Source organism: Phalaenopsis equestris, unplaced genomic scaffold, assembly GCF_001263595.1.
Source record: "Phalaenopsis equestris unplaced genomic scaffold, ASM126359v1 Scaffold000070, whole genome shotgun sequence".
Classification (NCBI taxonomy): domain Eukaryota; kingdom Viridiplantae; phylum Streptophyta; class Magnoliopsida; order Asparagales; family Orchidaceae; genus Phalaenopsis; species Phalaenopsis equestris.
Window position 1 is genome coordinate 635,077 of NW_018164512.1, and position 26,849 is coordinate 661,925.

The window sequence follows — 26,849 nt, forward strand, 5'->3', positions numbered from 1 at the left end:
CAAATCTCTTAGTTTGCAGGATTGGGTCTATCGCTGAGGTCTACACTTATCTCTCGGGAAGGTGTAGTATTCGCGGTATCAGGCACGATTATGCAAACTATCAGACTAATGAGATCCATTTGGTCTCATTTTTCAAAAATTAAAACATACTACTTTTAAAACTCAAACTATATATATCTTTTATACTTAAATTAAATCTAAAAAATTATTTTCATATATCATATTTTTCAAATAAATCTAATCAATCGAAAAAGTTGACCGCCAAGGTGTTAGTTTAGATATTACTTGAATTTTTGTAGGGTCAGTTTCCATATTATCTTCTGAAATTTTATGTTCTAACAAAATTCCTCCTGCAAGCATAAATTAACATTTCTCCCATTTAGAACTAAATTAGTTCTTTCGCATAACTCCAAAATTCTTTTAAGATAATTTAAGCATGCGTCAAATGATGTTCCAAATACAGAGAAATCATCCATAAATACTTCGAATCCATCATCAATTAACTTACTAAATATAGACATCATACATATCTGGAATGTTGCAGGCGCATTACATAGTCCGAAAGACATCCTTCAAAAAGCAAAAGTTCCAAAAGAACTAGTAAATGTTGTCTTCTCTTGATACTCAGGAGCAATATAAATTTGATGGTAACCGATATATCCATCTAAAAAGCAGAAATATTTGTGCCCAGCAAGTCTATCTACTATTTGGTCTAAAAATGGTAAAGGAAAGTGATTTTTTCTGGTAGCAGTGTTCAATTTTCTATAATCAATGCGCAATGCAAATATGCCACCAAGTAACTTGTCTGATAGATATTAACTCATTATTTTCTTTTGTCTCAATAGTCACTCCTCCTTTCTTAGGAACACAATGAATTGGACTTACCCATGCATTATCTAAAATAGGATATATAATTCCAGTGTATAACCATTTCAAAATTTCCTTCTTAACTACTTCTTTCATCATTGGATTTAATCTCCTTTGTGGATCAACTCTGGGTTTATATTGTTCATCTAATATAATTTTGTGCATACAGATCAAAGGACTGATTCCCTTAATATTAGCTAAGGTCCAACCAAAAGCTTTCTTATATCTTTTCAATGAATCTAATAGTTTTTGCTCTTGCAAATCATTTAATTTTGAAGATATAATAACAGGTAATGTAGATGAGTCTCCCAAAAACTCATACTTCAAGTGGTTAGATAATGTTTTCAACTCAAGTTCAAGTGGTTTTATAATGGACGAAAATAGATTCTTATCAGCATTTTCTGTGATATCCAACATCTCAAATATTTTCTGAACATAATCTAGTTCTTCATTTTCTAATTTGTCCAGAATAATTTCATCATTCTCTTTAATTTGTTCTTCAAAATGCTCTTCTTTTTCAAAATGTTTTTTATCTTTAAAATGTTCTTTAAAATGTTCGTTTAGTAAATAGACGTTCACTAATTTCTATGCGAAAACATTCATTATCTCTTTCAACAGTAGGGTATTTCATAGATTTCATAATATTAAAAGTCACTTCTTGATCGATAACTCTCATAGTTAATTCTCCTTTTTGAACATCTATCATAGCTTTTCCAGTAGCTAAAAATGGTATCCCTAAAATGATAGGTATTTATTTATCTTCCTTCATATCTAAAACTATGAAATTCACAGGAAACATAAATTTATCAACTTTTACTAGCAAATCTTCTATAACTCTTTTAGGATATGTAACTGATCGATCTGCTAATTGAAGAGTTACAGAAATAGGTGAGACTTCTCCTAATTCTACTCTTTTGAAAATTGATAGAGGCATAAGATTAATGCTGACTCCCAAATCACATAAGGCTCTTTCATAAAATTTTTCATCGATAGCACACGATGTAGTGAGACTAGTAGGATCTTTTAATTTTTCAGGAAGCTTTTTCTGAATAATTGCACTACACTCTTCGTTTAGTGCAACAGTTTCGTTATCCGTGAACTTCCTTTTCTTGTTCAGAATATCTTTCATAAATTTCACATAATTGGGCATCTGCTCTAAAGCTTTTACGAAGGGAATGTTTACCGTTAACTTCTTAAGAATTTCTAAAAATTTGAAAAATTGTTTATTCTGTTTGTGTTGCTTCAATCTTTGAGGAAACGGTGGTGGAAATTTTTCCACAGTAATTTTCATTAGTGTAAATAGATACTCTAAGTCTGGATACTCATGTAAGTCTGGATACTCATGATCTTTTTTTTTTCAGTATCCACTTTCTCTTTTTCAGTTTCTATTTCTTTTTCTACTCTCGTCTCCAATTCCTTTCCTCTTCGTAATTGTATCGCTTTAATTTGTTCCTTTCCTTGATCTTTAGAATTTGGTTCCACAGTACCCGGCAAAGTTCCTAATGTTCTGTTACTAAGCGTAGTAGCGATATGCCCTAATTGATTTTCAATATTCTTAATAGCAGGTCTTTGATTTTGTAATTGATTTCCTTGAATTTGTAATTGATTTCCTTGATTCTGCAACTGTTGACCCATGTTTAATATCAATTCTTCCATAGACAACTTCTTCTCCTTAATTTGAGTGTTACTATTAAATCCTAGAGGATAAGAAGGTTTATAGTTTACATTTCCTTGGTTGGATGAATTTTTTAATGGGTTCACTTGGTTGTTTTCCCATTATTAATTTGTAGAAAAATTGTTATTCCAATTAACATTTGGATGATTCTTCCAACCTGGGTTATAATAGTTCAAATAAGGATGTTAGGTCTATTAATAGCGTTTAAAGTCTCATATGAAGGTCAGATGAATTCTCTTCCATCATAGTAGGTGTTGGAGAATAATTCATTCCCTAATGATCTAATTTCTTTGATATTGCAGCAATCTGCGAAGCTAACATAGATATTGCATCAGAATCATGGATACTAGCTACTGTTTTAGGATTTACCCGTTCAGAGGGCCATTGAAAATTAGTGTTAGTCATCTCTTCTATTAATGAATAAGCCTCATCAAAAGGTTTGGACATTAAAGAACCACCAGCCGCAGCATCTATAATCGATCTAAGATATCCCACTAATCCATTATAAAAAGTTTGAATTATTAACCAATCTGGTAACGAATGATGAGGGCATTTTCTAAGAAGATTTTAAATCTCTCCCAAGCTTCATATATTGACTCTCCATCAATCTGACAGAACGATGTTTTGTCATTTCTTAGTTTAGTAGTTTTGGATGGAGGGAAATATTTGGATAGAAATTTCTGTGACAGTTCTCCTCAAGTTCTAATAGATCCAGGTGCTAACGAGTTTAACCACATCTTAGCCTTATTCCTCAGTGAAAAAGGAAAAAGGTCTAAGACAAACAACATCGTTTGAGACTGTCATATTTAAAAGTAGTATATAGTTCTAAAAAACTAGCGAGATGTAAATTATGATCTTCATTTGGTGTACCTCCGAGTTGATTGTTTTGTACCATTCGGATAATAGCAGGTTCAAGCTCAAATGAATTACCAGCTACATCAGGATTTTAGATAAATAAGTGAATTTTATCTACTGTAGGATTTGCATAATCTCGTAGGGGTCTAGGTTGGTGTTCATTTTCTATTCCTTGATTGTTCATGTTGTTTTCCATTGTATCACAATTTCTAGGTTCTCTTCTTAATCTTCAGTTCTTCTAACAGTGCGTTCTAATTCCGAATCGTAAGGTATAAGATTTTCAGGTCCAAATTTACGCATACAATTTGAAATCAGTATACAGTAATATAATTAATTAAATATAAAATTAAGTTGCAATTTAAGTAAAAACTTTCTAATAATCCTAATTTGTCCATTACTCTTATACTACTCGGCAACGACGCCAAAAACTTGACCGACTTTTTGTAAATCGACAAATGCAAGAATTTGATGACGCTACTAGAAGATTTAAAGTTCAGCAATGACGCCCAAAAACTTAACCTCGACTTTATATATGTGTTTGATTTGATAAAAATGTATAAATATAATATTCAATAATGTTATAGTCTAATTTGTCAATGCAAATATACGTATCGCTCGAGTAATATATGACTCTAATGGAGTCCTAAATATCGATCCCAAAGGGAGAAGTGAGAACTACAGACTAAGATTTTATAAAAAGAAATACTTCAATTACAACAACGAAGTTCAATTTGCTTATCTGTCACTAATAGATTATTGAGATAAATATATAATTTTATCTATAAAATAACTAAATATGCTAATGAAGGTATGATTGTGATATTTAATATACAAGAAAACATCCTTCTCATTGTCAAGAAATTATAATGAAATGTATAAAGTGAATTAGTTTAAATTATATTGTGCCAAATATGAGCATACCTATTCTTTACCCTTTAGTCCAGACATAAAGAACATTAGTTAATCCTATGCTTGGTTACTGATTCTGCGGCTAGGCTGGGAGGATACCAGCTTCCACTTCGGAGCTCCCACGTTCCCCTCACCTGAGGGCTAACATCTACACATCAGCACCCAAACGATAGGACCGAATTGAGGATTTTAGTCTGTCACTAAAATCTCCAATTCTACGCCCGATAATATTATTTCCCTATTTATTTGCACCCAAATTCCAAGGGCTTTGACCTCCATGAATCTTGGATGTAATTTTCACCTTAATTGTAAAACTCAATATATTTTAATAAATCAATTGACCAGATTGAAAGTAAATTAAGATCGAAGTGAAAAGATCATCACAATTTCTTAAACATTTTCATGGCTTTACCAATTCAAATCATCATTTCACAAATCTCGAGACAAGGAGAAAGATAGAGAAAACTTTCAGATCTCATGGGAAAAATGCAACAAAACTCGGAATTCATATATAAATTTAAAGTCATACAAACTACAACTAATAAATAAACTTATTTCTAATTTCTCCCCAAGAAAATTCCTCGAAGTTCTTCTAAATCTATTCCTTTCTTTACTGCACACAGAACTCCTCTTCGAAATGAAAAGGAGGAAGAAATCTCACTTTTCCTCCACTCTTACAATCTCTCGAAGAATTCCTCACAATTTTCACTCTAAGGAAACCTTTCTAACCTCCAGGAATCAGGCTCTCCAGAGCTCTCTCCACCTCCTCTAGGCTCTCCTATTTTTGGCCAAAATCTTCCCTTTAATGAAGTGCATGAGTTTTCCCAAGAGTTGCTTAAGCACCCCTCCAAAATTCGGCCTTATCCATTGCACAAGTACACTTAACCGTCGATCTCGCCGTCGGCGGCCTTGATGGCGCCGTCGACGGGCTTCTGAAGAATTGTCCTGTAGCATCGGGAAAAGCTCGCCGTCGGCGGCGTCGATGGCGGCGTCGGTGCCCTAGTTCAAATCTCTACATTTTGGTTCTTTTCACTCCAAATTCGCTCTTTTTTGCATTTTTTTGCTTCATTGACCCTAATTTATCATTACTGCAACAAAACATCAAAAAACAAAACATCAAAAATATCTTTCTTTAAAGTGCAATATCATAAAAAATAGTATAAAATAGGTATGAAAATCTCAACATATTTTTCTCTGGTCACGCAGCTTTGCTCCAAACTAACTGAGCCCGACAACGGCAACAACTTCCTCCCTTACTTGTGAGGGAGATGGCCTCGACGCTCCGTTCCTATGCAAATGCCCTTGTCGGCGAATTGCCTATTCCTGCTCGAGCCCCTCCTAGTTCAGTGTCTGCTTTTGCTATCGGTAAGTCCTGCAATGTTCCACAATCGTACCACAAGGCTATTGAAGGTGGCGGTGATCAAACTTTTACTAAAACGCTTGGAAAAAAAATGGGAAGCCTGCACTTATTCTCACTGAGGTTGAAACTAGTACTCTAGCGTCCTCTTTGCGTTTTGTTCTAGTGGGGAAATTCCTTTATGGTCTTCCAAAACTTGAGATCATTAGGAAATAATTTGATGTTATGAAACTATTGGGCAGTTTGAGCATTGGTCTGTTAGATGGTCGAGATATACTTATTCAGCATTCTCACGATGCCGATTACACTCGCATTTTCTCTCGAAAAATTATCAAGATCGATAATCATTTTATGAAAATTCTAAAGTGGACTGTCGGTTTTGATCCAAAAGTGAAATCCCCTAAAAGCGGAGTCCCCTATCATTCTAGCGGAGTCCCCTATCATTCTAGTTTGGATAAAGTTTCCTGGGTTAAAATTACATCTGTTCAACATGAAATTCCTCTACTCTTTAGCAACTGCTTACGATAAGCCTCTCAACGTGGATAGTCCTGCGCTTGCTGTCACCAGACCCTCTGTGGCTTCTATGTTAGTTGAGAGAGATATTACTCAACCAGCTCTGGATGAGATATGAATTGTCACTATTTACAACGGATATTGGTAAAAGGTTGAGATGAAATCACATCTTTCTTATTGCTCTCATTGTAGTATGTTTGGCCATGGCCACAGGGCCACAGTTTTACTATTTGTTATCGCTTGCATCCTCATCTAAGGTCGAATGTCGCTAAAGATCAGTCACCTACCATTATTGCTGAGAAGGTCCAATCTGATCCTCTTTCCAACATCGCAGTTTCAGATGAATAACACCTTACTACAAGTACAGATCCAAATCTGCTGATACCATTTACTGTTATTGAAGGAAAAGACCCACTTACATGTCCAGACACACGAGAGTGCTCCTTCGACCCGATAGAAGATCGGCTGGTACAATAAGTAGTTACTTCTAATGTTCAACAACCTACACATATCCGACACACTTCAGACCATTCTGCTGATCAGGCTTGTCAATCTTCGGATGAGGAATGGTAGGTCTATAGAAGGAGGAAGAAAAAGAACGGAGGACGACTCGAGCTAGGGAATCTATTGGATGATACATTGGTTACTACTAACAATGACACTCATCTGACCAATTTATTAGCTGACTCCTTCCCTAGAGTTAGAGGCAGAGGCAAGGCAAAATCGGGTCACTCTCCAGCTGCCTGATACTCTAATTTTGGCACTTTTTAGTTTTTTATTTAGATCTCTTATGTATTTTGTTGTATTTTCTCTTTTTTAAAACCATTTGATTTGATCGTTTTTGTGTGGGCTGGGTGCCATGTTTGGGACCTTCCACAAAATCTATGTACCATTTTTTTATTTAATATATTAGTTTTTAAAATATTAGGCATTGGGGTTTAAAAAAAAAAAAAAAAAAAAAAAAATATATATATATATAGTTAAAAATGATGGTTGACGAGCAGAACCGACAACCACTCCCTGCTCGCAACCCATCAGGTCTGAGTTGGACCCACGTGCCTAACCACTCGAGTACCACCCCCATATAGCATTAGTCTCTTGGGGGGGATTCGAACCCTAGTCTGGAGGGGATTGACACCGCCGAAACAGATGTTCTACCGAGCTAGGAACGCGACACACACACATACACACATGTATGTATGAGTGTTTAATGCAATGTCAAATTGAATCAGGACCCTAATATAGAGATTTCTGCTGGAAGGAGAAGTTGGTGACGTGTGCAAGTTGAGAGAGATCGATCCGAGTAAATAACTGAGTTTTATTTATTAATTATATAAATCCATTTAAAAAAATGGTAATATTATATCAACAATTTTCATGAATTAATTTTAGTAATTTTAATTTATCAACAACTGAATTAAAGTATGATAGAGAGTCCAAAGTGTTAGAGAAAGTACAGTGAAGGGATAAGTATTTCCGAGGTCTCTTAAGATAATAGTGAGTAATTTTTTTTTATATATATTAAATTAATGTTTATTTATTAAATAAGTGAAATATTTCGGAGGTCTCTTAAGATAATGATGAGTAATTATTTTTTTATATGTATTAAATAATGTTTATTTAATAAAGAAAGAATAAGTATTTCAGAGGTCTCTTAAATTAATGATTTATATCAACAGTTTTCATGGATTAATTTTAGTAATTTTAATTTATCAAACAACTGAAGTAAAGTATGATAGAGAGGTCAAAGTGCTAGGGAAATTATAGTGAAGAGATAAATACTTCAGAGGTTTCTTAAGATAATGGTGAGTATTCTTTTATATATATTAATTAATGCTTTAAATAGTCATTTTATAATTCTATGCATGTTGTGAGCTTGAAAGTTTAAGGAGATAAAATGAGAAGAAGAAAAAAAATGAATGTTTAATGTTTTTATTTTAAAGGAGGTAATTTAAAAAAACTGAAATATAAAAATTTAAGTCGTACATGATTTCCCCCAGATGTTACTGACAGGAGATGCGATGTATTCATGCACGTTAAAAGAAATAGTAATTGTGTACCGTCGAGTTTTATTTGAGGATAAATTCAGGTATTTTTGGGGATATCTTCGCGTATGGCGACAATTATGTTATGACTCGTAGAGAGGTAAACACGATAAATATTTAAAGTGATAGAGGAATGAATAAATTTAACATAAAAGTTTAAAGTTTTATTAAGAAATGAACTGCAATTTCATTTAAGTCATTTATGAATAGCATTGACATGATAATTTAATGCATTTAAGGTTATAATTGCTCATAATTAATGATTTTTTAATGAACAAAAAAAATTTAGGTTGATATGTCTGGTAAGAGATACTTGATTTACAAAAGGAGGACTGCAGCTGATAGATACTAATTTATGTTGTGTTTGTAGTTTATTTTTGCTCTGTTTTCTTCAAATAATGTTATATTGTTCTATGTTGTTGTTGTTCTGGATGTTTTAAATTTATTGCACTTGTGAATATTAGTGACTCTTTTATATTTTGGAAATTTTTGAAAAATATGTGAAATGTAAAAAAATGAATTTTTAATACTGTTTGACTACGGTTTTTGCCTTAGTTAATTCTAAGCCCCGGGTCGGGTCGTGACATGATGTTCGCATATGCATGTATATACACGAATAGCTGTGTCGTCTCCTCTGTCGCTGTCGGTTGAACCATCTGCTTTGAAGGTCTTATACTCTCATTCAATATTGTTCAAACATCTACTACATTTATGTACACTCGATCATTGCTTTGCCTCTGACTCTTCGTTCGGATTTTCCAATCGAGATCATTGTTTTGTCTTCTCACAATCAAGATTGCAGTGACACTGTTGTCACTGGATTTAACCAATTTATTTAGCCATTTCAATGTCTCTCCAGAATTAATCTATTGGCATCTTTCACGTAGTGATATTGATTTTACTAGTTCGGATAAAAATCAATTAAATGTCTTTCCTGAAGCATATGAATATCGCTTAGGGTAGTCAATATCATAAGTTATTTGTGATTTACCAAAGTTTTGTTTATAAGATAAGAAATGTGTTGAGGAGGTTATTGAGTTGCGGGAGTAAATTACAAATGATATTATTTATTTTTTATTATTTATTTATGTATAATTTTTTGTGAAAATGCTTATTGTAATGACTCTTTATCCCTATGACAATCAATATCATAAGTTATGTGTGATTTAACCGAGTTTTGTTCACAAGATGAGAAATGTGCCGAGGAGATGATTGAGTTGCGAGAGTAAATTACAAATGATGTTGTTTGTTAATTTTTTTTATTTATGTATAATTTGTTGTGAAAATATTTATTCTAATGAGTCTTTATGCAATGACATTCATGTGGAATCTCTATCAATTGAATTTTTTTCATTCTTTCAACATGTATTTTATCTCACTTGGATGGCCTCTTAGATAATTGTGGGTGTAATATAAGTTATTTCTTTTCATGTTTTTTTTTTTTATTTGGAGGTCTATAATGAGATATACTGCCTTAGGGGCTTTTTTGGATGGCCTTTATATAGCTATAAATCTTGACATATAGGAGATCGTTATCAACACAACCAAGATCCCCTTTTTTTTCAGTAATATTCTTGTTGAGGGTTCTTCTGAAGGGTTTTTGTGGCGATATGCTTCTGTGACATATACGTGCTCAATATTATATGATTTAAAGATAAACCAAAATTCCCTTTCTTTAATGTCTTTTGTCTTCTTATAATGACGAATTATTTGTAGTTTTATATCGGTTTTGACACCTTGCAGTTTTATAAATCTTTAATCATGTATTTTTATTACTCTTATTAGTTAATTTTTCATATAAAAATATTCTTGTACTATTAAGATAAGCTAATTTTATATTTTTGATTTTTAACTTTCAGAAAATGAGCTTGAGAATTTCTGGTGCCTTTTGAGTCTTGTATTGTAACTGTGGATTGCATTATTCTCTGCTTACATCACTAATAGAGAATAGTTTTGAGAGAAAATTTTAAAGGTGTCCAAGGAATTGATGAGTGAAGAAATGAAGTACTGTGACTTCCTTAGGTGAGCAGATAAGTCTGATGATTCTATATTAGATAGTGATCAGGCGTGTAGGGTTGTCAAAAAAGTTCATTGTTTGCAAACAACTCATGTTTGACTGGCTGAGTAGCTCGTGTTCTTTTCATTGCTTAAGAAAACAAGTTGTGCATGAATAGATTTCTTCAGCTCGATTTATAAACGTGCTGCTATCAAATAAACTTTTGTTCGATCATGTTCGGCTCGTATTGGTTCTAATTAATTAATAATAAATAAATAATATAGAAAAGTTAAATTAATGATATATTTGATATGACTATGGCTATTAAAAAACTCGTTCGCAAACAGCTCGTGTTTGATTTGCTAAGTAGCTCGTGTTCGACTTGCTAAGTAGCTCGTGTTCGATTTGTTCGTTAAGAATATGAGTCGAACATGAACAAATTTTTTAAGCTCGTGTTCAATTCGTTCGTTAAGAATACGAGCCAAAAATAAGCCTTTGGCTCACTCGAGTTCAACTTGTTTACACCCCTACTAGTGTGGAATGTCTTTGGAGAAGAAATTATCTCTTAAAATTGATTGTCTCCATTTATAAATTAACATTTTGATAATGTTAATTGTTTTTTTATTATTTTTATTTTTGATTTTGATTTAAGTGAGATCTCAGCGTAATATTTGAATTAATGAGTTTTTAGGGATTGTGAATATAATTTCTATTTTCATGTATGAGTTATTCAATCTAGACTGATTATTTTATAAACAACAAAGCAATACATGAACAAAAATGTTTTTTCTTCATAATTTGTTGTAGCATAGCTACTGCACAACTGTGTACAAAACAAACAGACACAACTTCTCCATAGCAACTTACTTGTAATAGATTCCTCACACAGTTGTTGTGGAATAGCATTTAAACAACTGCAACTGCCCCAAACAGTTCTTAAGTGTCATCCAAACCAAGTGTTATGCCATGGAATCACTTCTTGAACTCATATTGAGACAAAGTGCTACATAGTGGGAGCAACCTTTTAAATATGTAGAGGTCACATCTAGAATCCTATCTGTCTTGTGGATGACTCTGGGTCACAAAAATTGACGAGGACATCAACTACTTAAGTGGGGGAGATTGTGAAACCCCTTAAGTAGGATTAAGTTGAATTCTTAAATATTGTTACCCCTTTTGGCGTAATAGTGGAATTTTATCAAAAACTCCAAAGTTAAGCGTGCTCGCATGGGAGCACTCCTAAGATGGGTTATCTTCTGCGGAGTTACACTAACAAGACAAAACGGTGAGGTTATGAGGCCAAACCAGATAATATCTTGATGGATGAGAGTTCGGGTTATTACATATCCAATATATAGTATTTTATGATCTTGGTTTAGGGTTTAAATACACATTTAATATAAAATGTAGATTTAAAATATATTTATAATTTTTATTCTCAAAATATTTTTGACATTGTATAAATTTAGATGCAAGCAACAAATGCAATAAATATGTACTATTTGCAAGAGAACTTAATTTGTTTATTCCTTTGATTAAAAATAAGTACAATTAATGTCTAATTCTGCTGAAAAGGATTTCACCCTTTTCTTGAATTAAATGATGCAAGCTATGGACCAGGAATTGCATGCAAACAAATAAACTTTCATGCAGAGGTAAGAAAATATTTTGCTGTAGATCTAAAAAGATAACATTGTAGTTTAATCCAACAATATTAAACGAAGAGAAGAGAGAAGTTAAAGTGGAAGGCAAAGACTTCAATGATCGGTAAGTTTTAAGTTTGAAAAACGAAAAAACCCCTTTCAAAATGCATCAGTTCTCACATTTTCCTAAAGGATAGAACACTGGAAAAAGAATGATTTCCATTTGATTATTTTCTTATATGCCTTAACAAACCTATTTCTTGAATTCCTTAAAAATCAAATAAGAAAGGTAGCAACACAAAGAAATAATTATTAGAACTATAGGAGCCACCTGTTAGACGTTCAAAACCCGCAAGAAGATACTTGTAATGCCCGTCCTTGTTAGCCATGTTGTAATAGGGATTTATGGTATGGTAGCTACCAAAGAGGCACTTTAGCACATGTTCTCACGTGATGGCGAACCTCCTTATGATTGGTATGAAGTGTGAGATAAACCATATTTGATATACTTACTACAATGTTTTCTCCATATGCTTAAGTAGTCATTTCAACTTTAAGTTTCCCCTGATAATTTATTGTTATTATTCACTCTATATGAGCATCATGTTTGCCCGTGAATTGGGAAAAAGCCAACACTTATTTGCTTGTTTGCTACATAAAGTTGAAAGTTTATAATGTAGTCTCAATTCATTTAAATTTGTGCTTAGGCTGTATATTGGGAGTGAATTTATGCTCTCAACATTCTAAAAGTTTCTTTATACATACACGCCTTGAAGTAGGTGTGCTGACCGCACCTAATAATCCTACAAGAAAATAAGAGCCTTTAGTGTAGGTTTTTTGGAACTTTGAGTTTGAGTTTGCTTACTTCTTGAGGGAAGGACATGGTTCATTGATAAGAATTGATGAACATCCAGTTTTTTTTAGAAGTATGGTTGACTTCTAGCTTGTATTCTTTATTGGTCAGAGCGCTTTTCTTTATGGAACTTTTCTCCTTTCATTTTCTCGGTAAGTTTCAGTTTAAAATTTTGATCAGAATATAAATAACTTCGAGTATGGTGCAACTAGAATTTTAGAGTAAACAAAGACACATCTAAAGAAATTGTCATATGAAATTATTTTTATTTTGTTTGGATTTTTTTGTGTCATGATATTTGTGTATGTTTTTTACAGATTGATATAAAATTGACAAGGTTGTGCTTTACGTCACTAGCTCACTAAATTTGCTTTCCACGCTGCATTTTGAAGAAGTGAACTTTGAGATATATTTCTGTGCGCTTGACTTTGCTATATTAGATATCAATATAATTAAGTTTCAGTTTAATAATTTGATCAGAATATAAATAACTTCGAACATGTTGTAACTTGAATTTTCGAGTAAACAAAGACGCATCTAAAGAAATTGTGATATGAACATATTTTTCTTTTCTTTTGAATTTTTTGTGTCATGATATTTGTTTATGTTTTTTACATATTGATTTGAAATTGACAAGGTTGTGCTTTACGTTACGAGCTCACTAAATTTGCTTTCCATGCTGTATTTTGAAGAAGTGAATTTTGAGATATGTTTTCTGTGCAACTTGACTTTGCTATACTACATATCAATAGTATGCTGTTATAGTAATACATTCGAGCTGCTATAAGTCAAGGACAACCAGAAGATTTTTATCATTCCTATGTTCACCGACTTTGAAAGCATAATATTTACATCTAGAAACCATACAAAATCTTTTCATTTTTCCAAGTATGACACATGAGGTTTCTTTTGAGATTTAATCGGAACTTAATGACTAGAAAAGTAACTTTCTCATTTATACATTAAGCAGATGAATCTGACCAAACACCCTATTTTTTCTTGAGCTGATGTAATCATTGGTTTAATACTAAACATGCTTTTCTTTTCAGCAAGTTGTTGATGCAAATGTAAATTATGATGCACGGGAAGGAAGGAGCTCAGTGGAGGTATGGCTGTCCTGTTAATTCTGAATCTGATTATTAGAAACTATGATTCCATCTTAGATGAAGAAATTGCATTATCATCATCATCTTAACTATTTATTATTATTGATCTACTAGGCATTCTTTGATAGTGCTTCTTTGTTGACTTCAGCTTAGCTGAAAAATTAGATTTGTCCTACTGGCCTTTCCTTTAAAATAATTCTTACTTCCAGCTTGCATGTTTATTATGCATGCTGGTGTAATAATACTCGTATAATAGGGGTTACCCATAGAAAACATAATAGCAACAGCAACTTAGAAAAACACAGGTAGAACTGTGTTCGTAAAAGAGTAGCTTGTAACAATGCCTCCATAAACATGCTTAAATTTAAAAATTTTGCCACCGATGAATTAGGCTTTCGATATTTATAGTGAAGAAGATATCTTTTGAATCCATTATTAGTAGTAAACAGAATCTCATTATCTAAAATAGCATCATGAACAAAATCTACATAGTTTATTTGTATAAGGATTTGATGCTTGAATCCATTATTAGTAGTTGACAATCTCATTATCTAAATTAGCTTCATGAACAAGAGGTATAGAGTTGTTGGGATGAGCATTCGATGCAAATTCATGAGGAGATCAAGTAGAGAAGAATTTAAGGAGTTTGACACTAAGTTTATCAAATAGTTGAACCTAGATACATTGAAAATTGGATTAATCTTAATTTCCTTTGAAAATTTTAATATGTAGATGTTAGTTCAAATTGACTTAGAGATTTTAAAGGACTCTTATTTTTTTTAATCCAAGTTCTTTTGAGATTCCTTACGAAAGCCTTATGATTCTAAACCAAATTATCAAATTTTTTGACCTCTAAATACCACGTTTACCCATCAGAACAAAACATGATACAAATATTTTATCAATGTCTTTATAAATGTCAATAAAATAATCTAAATCATGGAAATGAAATGAAGCAATGTAAATGCAAGGGGACTAATATGCATCTAGCGCAACTATTAATGACCTATAACTTTCTTAAAAAAATAAGATGATAAATAAATGTATAGAAACTAAATTACAAAGTTATGATATGCTTATATGGATGGAAAATTTCTTTGACAAAAAACAAACACAACTTATTTAAATAATTTGTGGATAAATTATACAATTTTAAATCTCATCTTTAATTTAAGGTGGTCTCCATTAATGAATTCTTTAAAATATTAGCACAACTTAAATATCTGACTAAATTTCCTTTTATGAACTCTTATGATAATAAGCCGAGTCCTGATTATAATATTGGTTTTAGTTTGGTCACTAATTAAATAATTAATTTAGAATTGCATTTTCAAATTGCTCATTTGATTCATCAGGTACAATTGATATGATTGCCATTTCACAACCAAACATAATTTCCATTTTTATTGTGAACTCATGTTCAAATAGGATCCCTTAATTTTACTTTTAAACTTTAATTCCGGTTCTTGATTAAGCAATATTTTCAAGTTCATGAATATGATCTAATTTAGGTGTAAATTCAAATCCAAGAATATCAGAATTAGATATTATAACTGGAAGTTATATTTTGCTTCTATTGCATTTTCTAAAGAATGTTCTCGAGTTATCATTTATTTAATTTGATTAGCTTCAACCATGCTTGGTTCATGCATTTATACATCTTTTAGAAGCTTTTAAATGAAATGCTAATTAGCTTTCCTTAGGAATCTAAACAAATGCGATGACCATAACAGAAGATTTGTAACATGCTTGAACATTCAAAAATCTTGTTGAAGTCTCACATAGTATTTTTAATGTATTACATTTTGTTAATTCTTAAACTCTCACCTAAGACCTTTATTGAAGAAAGTAGTGGCAACAAAATAATCTTATCATAGCTATGAGACGTGCATTTATCTTTACAATATTTTTCAGGCTTTATTTAACTTTGAAATATTTTGCTAAAATATACTAATTTTGTTTCAACATCTTTTTTTTCTTTGGAATTAAATAAAAGATATTGTTCAAAATAATATTCCAATTTATTGATCCATCCAAAAAATTCCTTAAGATTATATCTCATATTGAATATATGAATGAATTTTGAACTTCATGATAATTATGTTGTTTATGGCCAAAACTTTAACTGGTTTTGTTTAAATTTCATCATTAATTAACTTTTTTCATTGAACCAATTAAACGCTTTACATTTAGTTGACTTTATGAAACAACTTATCTCTAATACCTATATGATGTATGACAATTTAGGGTTATGGTATCCTAAAGCAACATGAATAACAAAATGCTTGTAGTCACGCCAGAAAACTTAATATTCAAATATCACAAACCACTAAAATGCACAGACTTGCTTTCTATAGTTGCAAACTGATGAATATGATAATTAGAATTTGAACAATAATGCTATGATTGATAAATTCAAAGTTATGAATGATAAGTACTAATATGGTAAGATTAATGAGTAATTGTTATTATTTATCGTTATTAGATTTCTAGTTGCATTAAATTTGAACAAAATTACGAGCACTAGCAAGCGAATAACGATATATGCAGAAGGAGAATTAGGCATAAGAACAAGTTCACCAAAGTAAGAAGTTTACCCCTCATGATGGAATAAAGCTGTGATTTTCTCTAGTATAAAGTAGTCATGCTTGTACTATATCAGAAGGAATCACCCATCTAACTTGCTCACGTAAGTTTAATATGGAAAATAAAAGTTTCCTCAATTGACAATTTTCAATTATCTATGTCAAATCATCTTTTATTCCAATTGATCCCTAGATTAGTAGACATGGTTGCTGCAAGTTCAGCCTTGTTCTATGAAATAATACTGAAATTCAGGTTGATTTTAACCACTATTGCAAAGAAAACTTGCATTACCGATTAAAAATCATGATATAGCGGCTGTTGGTAAGAAATATTATATAAATAAACCCCGAAAGGGGCGTAACCGTGCCCTAGGAAAGGGGCAGCCCATAGAAATTACAACAATAACATTAACTAAGAAAAATGTGGAGACGGTGAACCACTAAAGCGTAGTTTGTAACTACTTCCACATCACAGTTTAATAATATTTTTTTTCCTTTTTTTTTTCACCCAACTTTTATTTTTATAACCAAAGGTGAATCAAGATAGCATCAACGCACCAGGCAAGTCCTGTGAGTGTCTTGTGTGTTCATGGTTTATTTGTTTTTATTCTATATTAGTACGCAATCAAGAAGTTGTATTCTATCCACTTACCAACCTTGGAAGATATTTATATAATGTTTGGAAAACTGATTACTTGCTGTTTTTTAGAAATTTTTATGGTAGAAATGTTTTTTTCAATCTGAACAGTTAAAATGTGTTGACTGCTAGAAAACAACGATTTAACTTTTTGGAATTAAATTAAATTTGTAATAGTCATCAAATTTTTTTGAACAGCTTACTTTGCAACAACTTTATAGCTGTTTTTCCAAACAGCTGCAGCTGCTCCAAACAGACCCTTAGCCTACCAAATTCTTAAGAATGCTCTTGTGCTTGTTTCCGACTCTTGCTCATCACAAATATGCTTTAGACATGGTCCAAGATTGTCTAGGAACCTTTGTAAATGCATTATTTTATTTACCTAAATAAGGATTCTAAGATGACTATCCGGGTAGTGGCTATTGTAGATAATTATATACTTACATTTGGTTCAACTGACAACCCAACTGACATTGCCAAACGGGATTGCTTTTCAATTCTTGGTAATGCCAGGTTATAAGTTCAACTTCATCTTGCAAGCTGAAATTCTTTTGTGGTGTATGTTATTTCTCGTGCAAGTAAGTCTACCTGATGAAGGTAGTCTTTCTGATTGTTTGTCCGTTTCTCTTAGATTAATCTTGTTGTATTTGCCAACTCAGTGCAACCAGAACATCTGATTTCCTCTCTTGTCTCAGGCTTATCTAAGGAGCTATCCTTTTGAATTCATTTATTCTGAGCATACTGATTTTTTTCCTCCATTTACCTTTCAAGTCTTGCAACATGTAAAATCTAATTGTCAGATGTAGGAGAGTTAATCTCTCTCTTTTTCTTTGCAGGTTGTAGAACAAATGGATATTGCTTTGGAGGGAAAGGCTGCATGCACAAGATTCTTAAGAATCAGTACGAATGGAACTCATAGTGTGGTCTTATGTAAACCTGTTACTGGTCGTACTCATCAGGTAATATTTAATATTTCACTAAGGTTCTTTAGGAGAGAATTCAGAGAAGAAATTATTGCGGATCCCTTCTAACAGATAATTGATAAAATTCTCCCTGTTTAACCATTCGAAAGCTACTAGGAACCCGTTTCCTACAGGAATAAATCTGGACTACTGCTGTATAAAAACATTTATTAAGGGTTCATGCAACTATGATTTCTTTTGTAATTGGTGGAAGAATTTTTGTATTAGTTGTGTCCGCCACAAATATTAGAAGATTTCTATCTAAATGATTTGATGCGTTATTTGAAGAATAATATACTCTACTTCGAGAAGTAGAAATATTACCTTAATATGGATCTAATCATTCGAATGAGGAAAATCTTTATGATTTATGGGTTTGCGTAATTAAAGAATTTTCTCCTATCTTACGCCTGTAAGATATGGTTTATTTTATTTTGTGTCTGCTATTCTTACAAGGCCAAACTCTCATTACATCCCAGGAGTTGTGGACACACAAGCATATTCTTGATTAAATTCTTGACTTATATTATGCAGTATTACAACGTTGGCGTTTTCAAATGAAAATCATTCAAGATTTGAAGAGATTTTCAATGACCAAATTTAAGGGTTTATAAAGATTTGCTTTAAATTTAACTTGAAGTCAAACAGTTAAAAACAGTCTTATGTTGATGTGTCATGGAAAGGTCTAGGAAAATGGTTAGTCAATTGTAGGAAGGTGTATCATAGGATTGGAATTATAAGATTATTGAAAGAGTTAGGTTTTAATTTGAAAGGTTGGATTTGATGGATTGATATGAAAAGTGATCTGAGTAGATTTGGTTTGAACAGGATTTGACTTGAAAAGTTTGTTTCAAGGATTTGATTTGAGTTGAAAATTTGATCTAAAGGTTGTTGGCTTGGATGTTTGGAGGTTTTAAAAGTTTTTTTGAAGGTTCTTAATGGTTATTTCATTGGTTATAAATATGGTATGAAGTTTGACAAATATTTGAAGTTCTGAAATTTAAAAGAAGGGGTTTGAAGTTTTTGGAGTTTTGAAAAGGTTGATTAGAAGTTTCAAAAAGTTCGAAATTCAAAAATTTTTGAAGTTTGAAAAGTTTGAAATTTGAAAATTTTTATTTGAGTTAAAAAGGTTTGATTTTTGTTGAAAAAATTTGATTTTAGTTGAAAATGTTTGATTTGGAAAGATTGATTTCAAGTTCTTGAATTTTAGACTAAAGGGACAAGATTGACTAGAAGGATTTGTAGATGGAAGTTCAAACCCTAACCCTAAAGTAAACCTTGATGCTATAACAAGTGTAAGTAAATGGACTAAACTATTTTCTAGATATGATGTCCTTGGTCAAGAAATCCACAACTTTCTATTTTCGTGGATTCATCCATATCTTTAGATTATTAACCAACCATAAAAACTAGACGTCTCCACTTAATACCATAGTGATGGCGAGTTTAGACCTTTTTTCTATTAGATGGTTTGAGGTGTTTTTGTCAGTAACCATGAGTTACTTTATCCCAGGGCACCTACATAGTGTAAGGAAGTTACGTGTTTGTTTCATATGTTCTAATTCTTAGCACTTATTAGGGGTACGTAGTAGTCTAACCTAAACTTCTAAACTGGATTATTTTATGCTATGATCCTGAGTTTCATTTCTAAGTTGGTCAACTTAGAGTTCACTGTTGATCTATCTAGTGGTGAACAAGGTGAATAGATTAGGATGGAAAACACTGCTACCCACATTCAACTAAAGTGGTGAACGAGATGAATAAATCATAATAAAAAATCATACAAACTCACATCTAATTTAAGAGCTAAATGATGCCTTAAAAGTGGATTATAAAGCTTTGGGCTTTCAAGGTTATCATGTGGCGTGCAATGACTAAAATTAGAGTGTCATACGGATTTTACACTAGGCTTACTTAGCCAAGATATTAACTTGCTGGTTCAGCTGTGGTGAAATGAGGTCAATGAACTGGGAGAGAATTTTGTTTTCAAATTAGGTATTCAATGGCTAAATAAGGAAATGTTCATATGAGGCTTGTTCCAAACTTGGTATTTATTTGCCAAAAGAGTCTTCTACTGAATCCAATATTTTAATAAAGTAATGAATCCTGTTGTATCAGCAAGGGCCCACAATGGGCTTAATCCAACACTCAAAAACCAAGTTGGCCTATACCACGTCCAATCCAACTAGACTAGGCACAACACTCCTAATCCTAAGGTGTTAAATGATTAAATAAAACCTTTTGCATGGACTCTACATTGTTCATACTCAGCCAAGCTGCCAGCTCTTGTCGAGATAAGGTTTAGTTGATGAAATTGATGAACCTGAGGAAGAAAAAATGAACTCATTTTGTGATGAGCTACATTGAGAAAAGAGCCTTTGGGGATTATTCTTACTTAGAATTACTAATCCGAAGCATTGGCCTACAGAGCCAGCCACACCTGACTCGAGGTCAATAAACCCGATCACATTATGATGTTACCACAAAGGGCTTTTTCCAACACTGATAGACCCTAAAGCTAATTCTGTGGAAAAGCCTGGTCAAGGCCCGACTAGGTTATCCCTTATAACTCTAAGTGCTCAATAACGGAAACCAGAAGGTAACCACATGGATTCTACACTAGCCATGCTCAGCGAAGGCGTAGAGCTACTCAAAATCGTACAAAAATTGGGGCCTATGAACTTGAGAAAGGAGTAGATTTTAAAGTCAAGTTTTTCAATAGACTATAAGTTAGAAAGGTGCACTTAATCCAATCTTGGATTTATTAGTTTAAAGTGATGAGCTGATTAAACACAAAAATTCAACATAATCGACAGAACTCTGTCGATCACCATAAGTATAATCCACAAAAGAGTTGACACGTCACTCATAACCCTAAGATGTTCAATGACTAAAACTAGATAGTAGCCACACAGACTCTATACTGGCCATACTCAGCCAAAGCACTAGCTCTTGTCGAGGCCGGTTTAGTTGGCAAAACTGATGAACCTGAGAAAGGAAAGTTAAATTTGGTTTGTGATGAGATACACCGAGAAATCAGCCGTTGAGGAATTTATCCTAACTTAGAATTACTAATTTAAAGAACTGATCTACATAATCAACCTTAACTGATTCGAGGACAATATGTGATCACATTGTGATAATGCCATAAAGCACTTGCTTTAACACCAATGGATCCCAAGAAAGGAGAGTTTTTAATTTTGATTTGCAATGGGCCACACTAAGAAATGAGTCATCGAGAGACTTATTCTTACTCAGAATCACTAACCCAAGAAGTGACTTACATAATCAATCTTGACTGAATCGAGGAAAATTTACATGATCACATTGTGATGGTTCCACAAAGGGCTTGCTCCAACACCGATGGACCACTAAGCTAAACATCTAAGAAGGTCTGAAAAAAGTCAAATTATGTCTAGAAGTTCTAACATTAAGGTGTTCAATGACTGAACTTAGAGAGTAGCCACACGAATTATACTCCAGCTAAGCTTAGCCAAGATGTAAATCTAATAAAAAATTGTACAAAAATATAGGTCTGCGAACCTGAGAATGGATAGTTTTTAAGGTTTTTCAATAACTATACTAAGATAGAAAGCACAATGACTCACAACCATCTTAGATTTATTAGGCAACACATTGGCCTACTGAGCGCATAGGGGCACAATAAGACCAATGAAAGCAAAATAGGGAAAATGTAAAAGCTTTATTTCAGGCACCTGATCATATTAAGAGGAAAGCACATGAACTCATATTTAACAGAAGAGGTGAACATGATGATTAGTTTAAAATTGAAAGTACAGAGACTCATATCTAACTTGAGAGCTAATTAAAGGGAAATACAAACTAAGGGGAAATTACATTGGAACCAAAGAAGGATTGATTTGATTGACCTAAAAACATTAGAATGAAAAACATAGCAACTCACATCTAATCTAACCAAAGAGGTGAACATGATGATTAGATCATTATAGAAACCTGAGATTTTATCGAAGGGAAAGGCAACAAGAGGGGAAGTTACGCCAGACCCAGTGAAGATTTATATGATTGCCTTGAAAACGTTAGGATGGAAAATACAGAGAATCATATCTAACCAATGATATGAACATGGTGATTGTAGAAAACACAATAACTCACTTCTAACCTAAGAACTAATCAAAGGGAAAGAAAGCCTGAAGGGTAGTTACGCCGACTTCAAAAAGATTGATTTGATTGACCCTGAACATATTTGGATGTAATGTACGGAGACTCACATCCAATTAAAGATATGAACATGATGATTAGGCCAGAATAAAAAGTATAAGAACCATATCTAATTTGAGAGCTAATTGATAGGAAAGGCAACCTGGGGGGAAGTTACGCCAGACCTAAAGAAGATAATTTGATTGGCCTGAACATACTAGGATGAAAAGCACAGAGACTCATACCTAACCAAGAGGGGAACATGGTAACTGGATCAGGATAGACAACATAGAGACCCACATCTAATCTTAGAGCTAATCAACTGGAAAGACAACCCAAAAGGAAGCATCAGATCCAAGAAAGATTGATTCGAAGTTTTGTTTGAAAATTTTAAATATTTTATTCAATGAGTTTTAGTTTTGCTTTCATTAAAAGTTTTTAACCCAATGCAACTTCAATAGTTTCACCATTCAAATTTAAAAGAGATTATTTTATAATCATCTAAACATCATCCTATTGAAAAACAAGATGCATATAACATCCTTGCATTCATTTACGTAAAAATTTGTTCTTTAAGTAAATATCACAAACTCAAATATTTTCATGAAAGAAAAAATCCACAGTAAGTTGAATATTACAATGAACTTCCAAACTTAATAAGGTCATTAGTTTCCGGTTCATTCAAAAGCGAACTTATAAACATTTATTTATAGTTGTTATAAGTTCCCAAACTTATTTTTTTCAATTCATTAATGATTGACTTAATTTATTCCTCTAGTTCATGAGGTGTCTCCCTAGCTAAGATGTCATCCAAATTATCGAAAATGTTTAAACAAACACTATCGCTTGAGTGATTATATTCCTAAAAGATCTTATCAAGTTCCGGATAGTTAGTGATGACAAAACAATATTCTTTATCATGAACTGGTCCTACAATGGCATATCCTACATCAATTCTCGATTTAGCTCATTTGCACTTAGTATCCCAATGATTTTTAAAGTGGTGTGATTGCCTCTTGAACCATGTGTGTGGTATTAGACCCTATTTTGTTAAATTAGTAACACACGAAGAGCACCAATCAAAATAGAGGTTTATTAATTCATTGCATCTTCAAATTATACATCTTATTTAAGATTTGAAAACGAGGACCCTTTATAAAACTTTTGACTCTCATAATCACCTTAACTTCCAATTTAACCTTAGTATCCGAGGATAGTGGGGTTAGAGCTAAAGTATGGACATACTTATTGATCTTTTCTTACATGGATGACTCAGACTTATCCTGATGTGGACTATTTCTTCTTCATCGTCTTCTTCTAGAAAGATCTTCTTTGGAGTTTCTAATTTCATTAAGGTGATAGACTAACCTACAGTGCATGACTCATCTTTCAAACTGAAATGTAAGTCAGTATGCATCATGGGAATTTTATCCTTTAAATTTTGTAGAGAAGTTTATGTAGTTGCCATTTGATTCTCGTCTTGTACTACTTCGTTACTTTGTATAATTCTATTATTTGCTCGTAAGTTTGAGGGGATTATTTTCCTTTTTCATTTTTTTCTTTTGCTACTATTTCTTTTTAAATCATTTCTTTGCTTCTATTTCCTTTTTAATCGTTTCTTTTGTGGCATTTTTCTTTTCTTGTTTTCTAAATTTTTAGTTGTGAGTATCTCTCTGGAAAAGGTTGTTTGCTTCTTTAGTATGTAGTCCACTGCATCTTCATAAATTCAAATTTCATGGAACAAGAATGCTTGTAGATCATCCTTAATGAAATATTTGGTGCTATCATGCCGACACTTAATGGACTGATGAAGGGAGTAGGGAACCATTCGATACTTATGAAGCCAGGGTCTCTTCAGAAGTGTGTTTAAGGTTGTCTCTTAGTCAATGATGTAAAATATGATTTCAGCATGGAAATCCTCAATTTTAAGGAGGGTTATAGAGCCTAGAGCTCTTTCACCTTTTTCATTGAATCCATGCAACATCTTGTTTGAAGAGAGTTTGCGTGCATCAAGTCAAGGTAGGCAATTGTTTTCAAATTTTTTATATTGACTGATGCACCTAGTGATGAGCATATTTCACAGGTAAAATTTACGTCTATATGAATCACATCAAAACTAGCTAACATCGACCATGTCAGATGCTATTGTCAACGCAATTTTTTTTTTAGCCGTGGTTGACACTAATTGCATTTTCGATGGTCGTTTTTACTCAGGCCATATATCTAATGCAAATATGACGCTTATACTATCTTGCATTGGTTTATTGTCATATTAATGTTAGAATTGGTCGATGTCAATGGTTATACTTGAAAAGGGAGGGAAGTTTTAAAATTTTCATTTGCGAGAGAATTTAAAAAAAATGGTGATTATGATGGTTATCTCTTAAAAAAATAACTTCATCTCATTTGATAGAGAAAAATGAGAAGAAATCAAGGGCTATTGTTCAAATCATTAAAAGGAGTGAACACACGAGTTAGAAGAATATTTATGTAGGATGATATAGTAGTGATCAAATCATTAAAAGGAGTGAACATTTTAGATATCTAGGGTCTATTGTTCAAAGTAGTGGTGATATAAATGGGGATGTTATTCGAAAAAATCAAGTTGGGTGGTTGAAGTGGAGGAATGCCTCCACCCTATTGTGTGCTAGAAAAGTACCACTTAGACTTGAACAGAAAATTTTATAAGATGGAGGTGAGACCTGTAATGCTTTATGACGCAGGATATTGGCCTATAAAAGAGAAGCATAAAACTAAGTTCAGGCATTGCTGAGATGAGAATGCTTAGGTGGATGAGTGGCGACACTTAGAGATAAAATGCTAAACCAATCTATCCGTGAAAGGGTTGGTGTAGCTCTAGTGGCAAGCAAGATTAGAGAGAGTCGTCATAGATGGTTTGGTCGTATTAAACGTCGACCATCTGATGATTCAGTTAAGAGAGTAGATGTTTTAGATTTGACTTATGTTAAGAAAGATAAATGTAAACATAAAAAAATTGTGCATGTATAAAAAATGATCTTAAGTTATTAGAATTAAATGAAAATATGACACTCAATAAAACACGATGAAGGGCACATGAAGAAAAGGATTCATGTACCCGACCCCACTTAGTGGGATAAAGGCTTATTGTTGTTGTAATTTTTATTCTATAGCTCTTTAGATACAAATGGATCTATAGTCAAAATTTGTTGGCGGATGAAGTGAATGAATGTTGAGGCATTAGTTGCTAATGACGAGTTATGTTAGTTTTGTGCATTGTATATGTACAGATCATATCTAACTGGTTATAACTAGGAAAAATAATCACATTGTTAAGCTACTAAAAATTTCATGCATGGACAGAAGGTAGTAAATGCTTAAATAAATGTAGAAATATTGGTAATTAGTGTTGACATTACTTCTTGGTCAACTTTTTTCTTTGGTTTATGTCCAATATCACCTGGGCATAGGATTTCACTCCTAGTGTCACCACATGACCAAATTGAACTCCGATAAGCTATTAATTGAACTCACCTAAACTAAAACTTGAGCCTAATCCTAATTTAATCTAAAACTAAAACTTAACTGAAGATGAATCAAAATTAAACAAATTAAAACAGAACTAAATTTATCCAACTTCAACTAAACCCAATAATTAAGCTAAAAACCAGCTTAAATCAAAATAAACACTTAAATTATCATTTTTTTTTCTGAAGAAATCAAGGTGTCAACACACGAGTTGAAGGATATTTATGTAGCACAGAAGAAGGTATCCAGTTAAATTACTCTGTTGGTGAACCATGTATCATTTTCAATGGAACAAGTAGAAAGAAAAAGGTGATAGCAATGAAGTAGAGTTTTTTGTTAGAAAGTAAAAGAGACTAACCAACATGGCCATTAAAATGTTTCATTAACCTACAGAAATGATTTTGGGGAAAATCAGTGAAGTAAAATATTAATTATCTATACAATTTGGTATTTGGCATTCATATGATATTGCATTTGTCAATATCAATTATTGTATAGAAAACGTTGAAGTTAGAATTAACTCATCAAAGTTGATATTAGTTTAAATTCTTTTCGATAAGCAATTGAATGGGGTGCTACACAAAAATAGTAATTGATGCCAAATATAGCTCAAGCAACTCCGAATCAATGTAAATCGGAGTGGTTAATCATGCTATTAAAATATCAGGAAGACACGGAACTGAATCACTTCTTTGGTGTCCCAATTTGAGGATTCTAAAAAAGTTTCAACAGATGACTGTGGTCACCACCCTTATAGTTGAATTTTTCAGACCAATGTAAAAGGCTCATTTATTACAGCACGTAATGGGTGATGTCGACTGATGGCCTCATAATTTATTGATGATAATCGGTTTGAAGTTGAGGTGGATGATCCAACTTCTACTTTTTAGTTTCTCTTATTTCAAAATAATTGAAAATTACTTAGAAAATGGGGTAAATTTAGAGATCACCAATAACTTGTAATAATGGTTATATGCATTTGAGCTTGGATATTTAAAGCCACGTCTGTATGAAATCTCAAAACGACCCTTTTTCCTTGCATTGATAAGTTGACAATGCATTCTTACTGAAACTTATAAGAATTACGGTTTTATAATGTATCGAAGGTTAATTGGAGATCGATTGGCAATCCTACCAGCCCAAAAAGTGAAGTTTTCTTG

The 26,849-nt window shown here is 32.6% G+C and overlaps 1 protein-coding gene across 3 annotated transcripts in view; it reads left to right on the forward strand.

Moving 5' to 3' along the window:
• The window catches only part of LOC110019691 (RNA pseudouridine synthase 7), a 204,187-nt gene that overhangs the window by 158,328 nt on the left and 19,010 nt on the right, over positions 1 to 26,849 (forward strand). For all 3 annotated transcript variants that reach the window (XR_002293476.1, XM_020717470.1, XM_020717472.1), the window contains exons 9-10: positions 13,763 to 13,819; positions 17,878 to 18,000. Coding sequence is in view for 2 of the 3 variants with exons in the window: in XM_020717470.1 (XP_020573129.1) it covers positions 13,763 to 13,819; positions 17,878 to 18,000 (180 nt within the window). In the remaining variant the exon portion in view is untranslated. The remainder of the gene's footprint in view (positions 1 to 13,762; positions 13,820 to 17,877; positions 18,001 to 26,849) is intronic.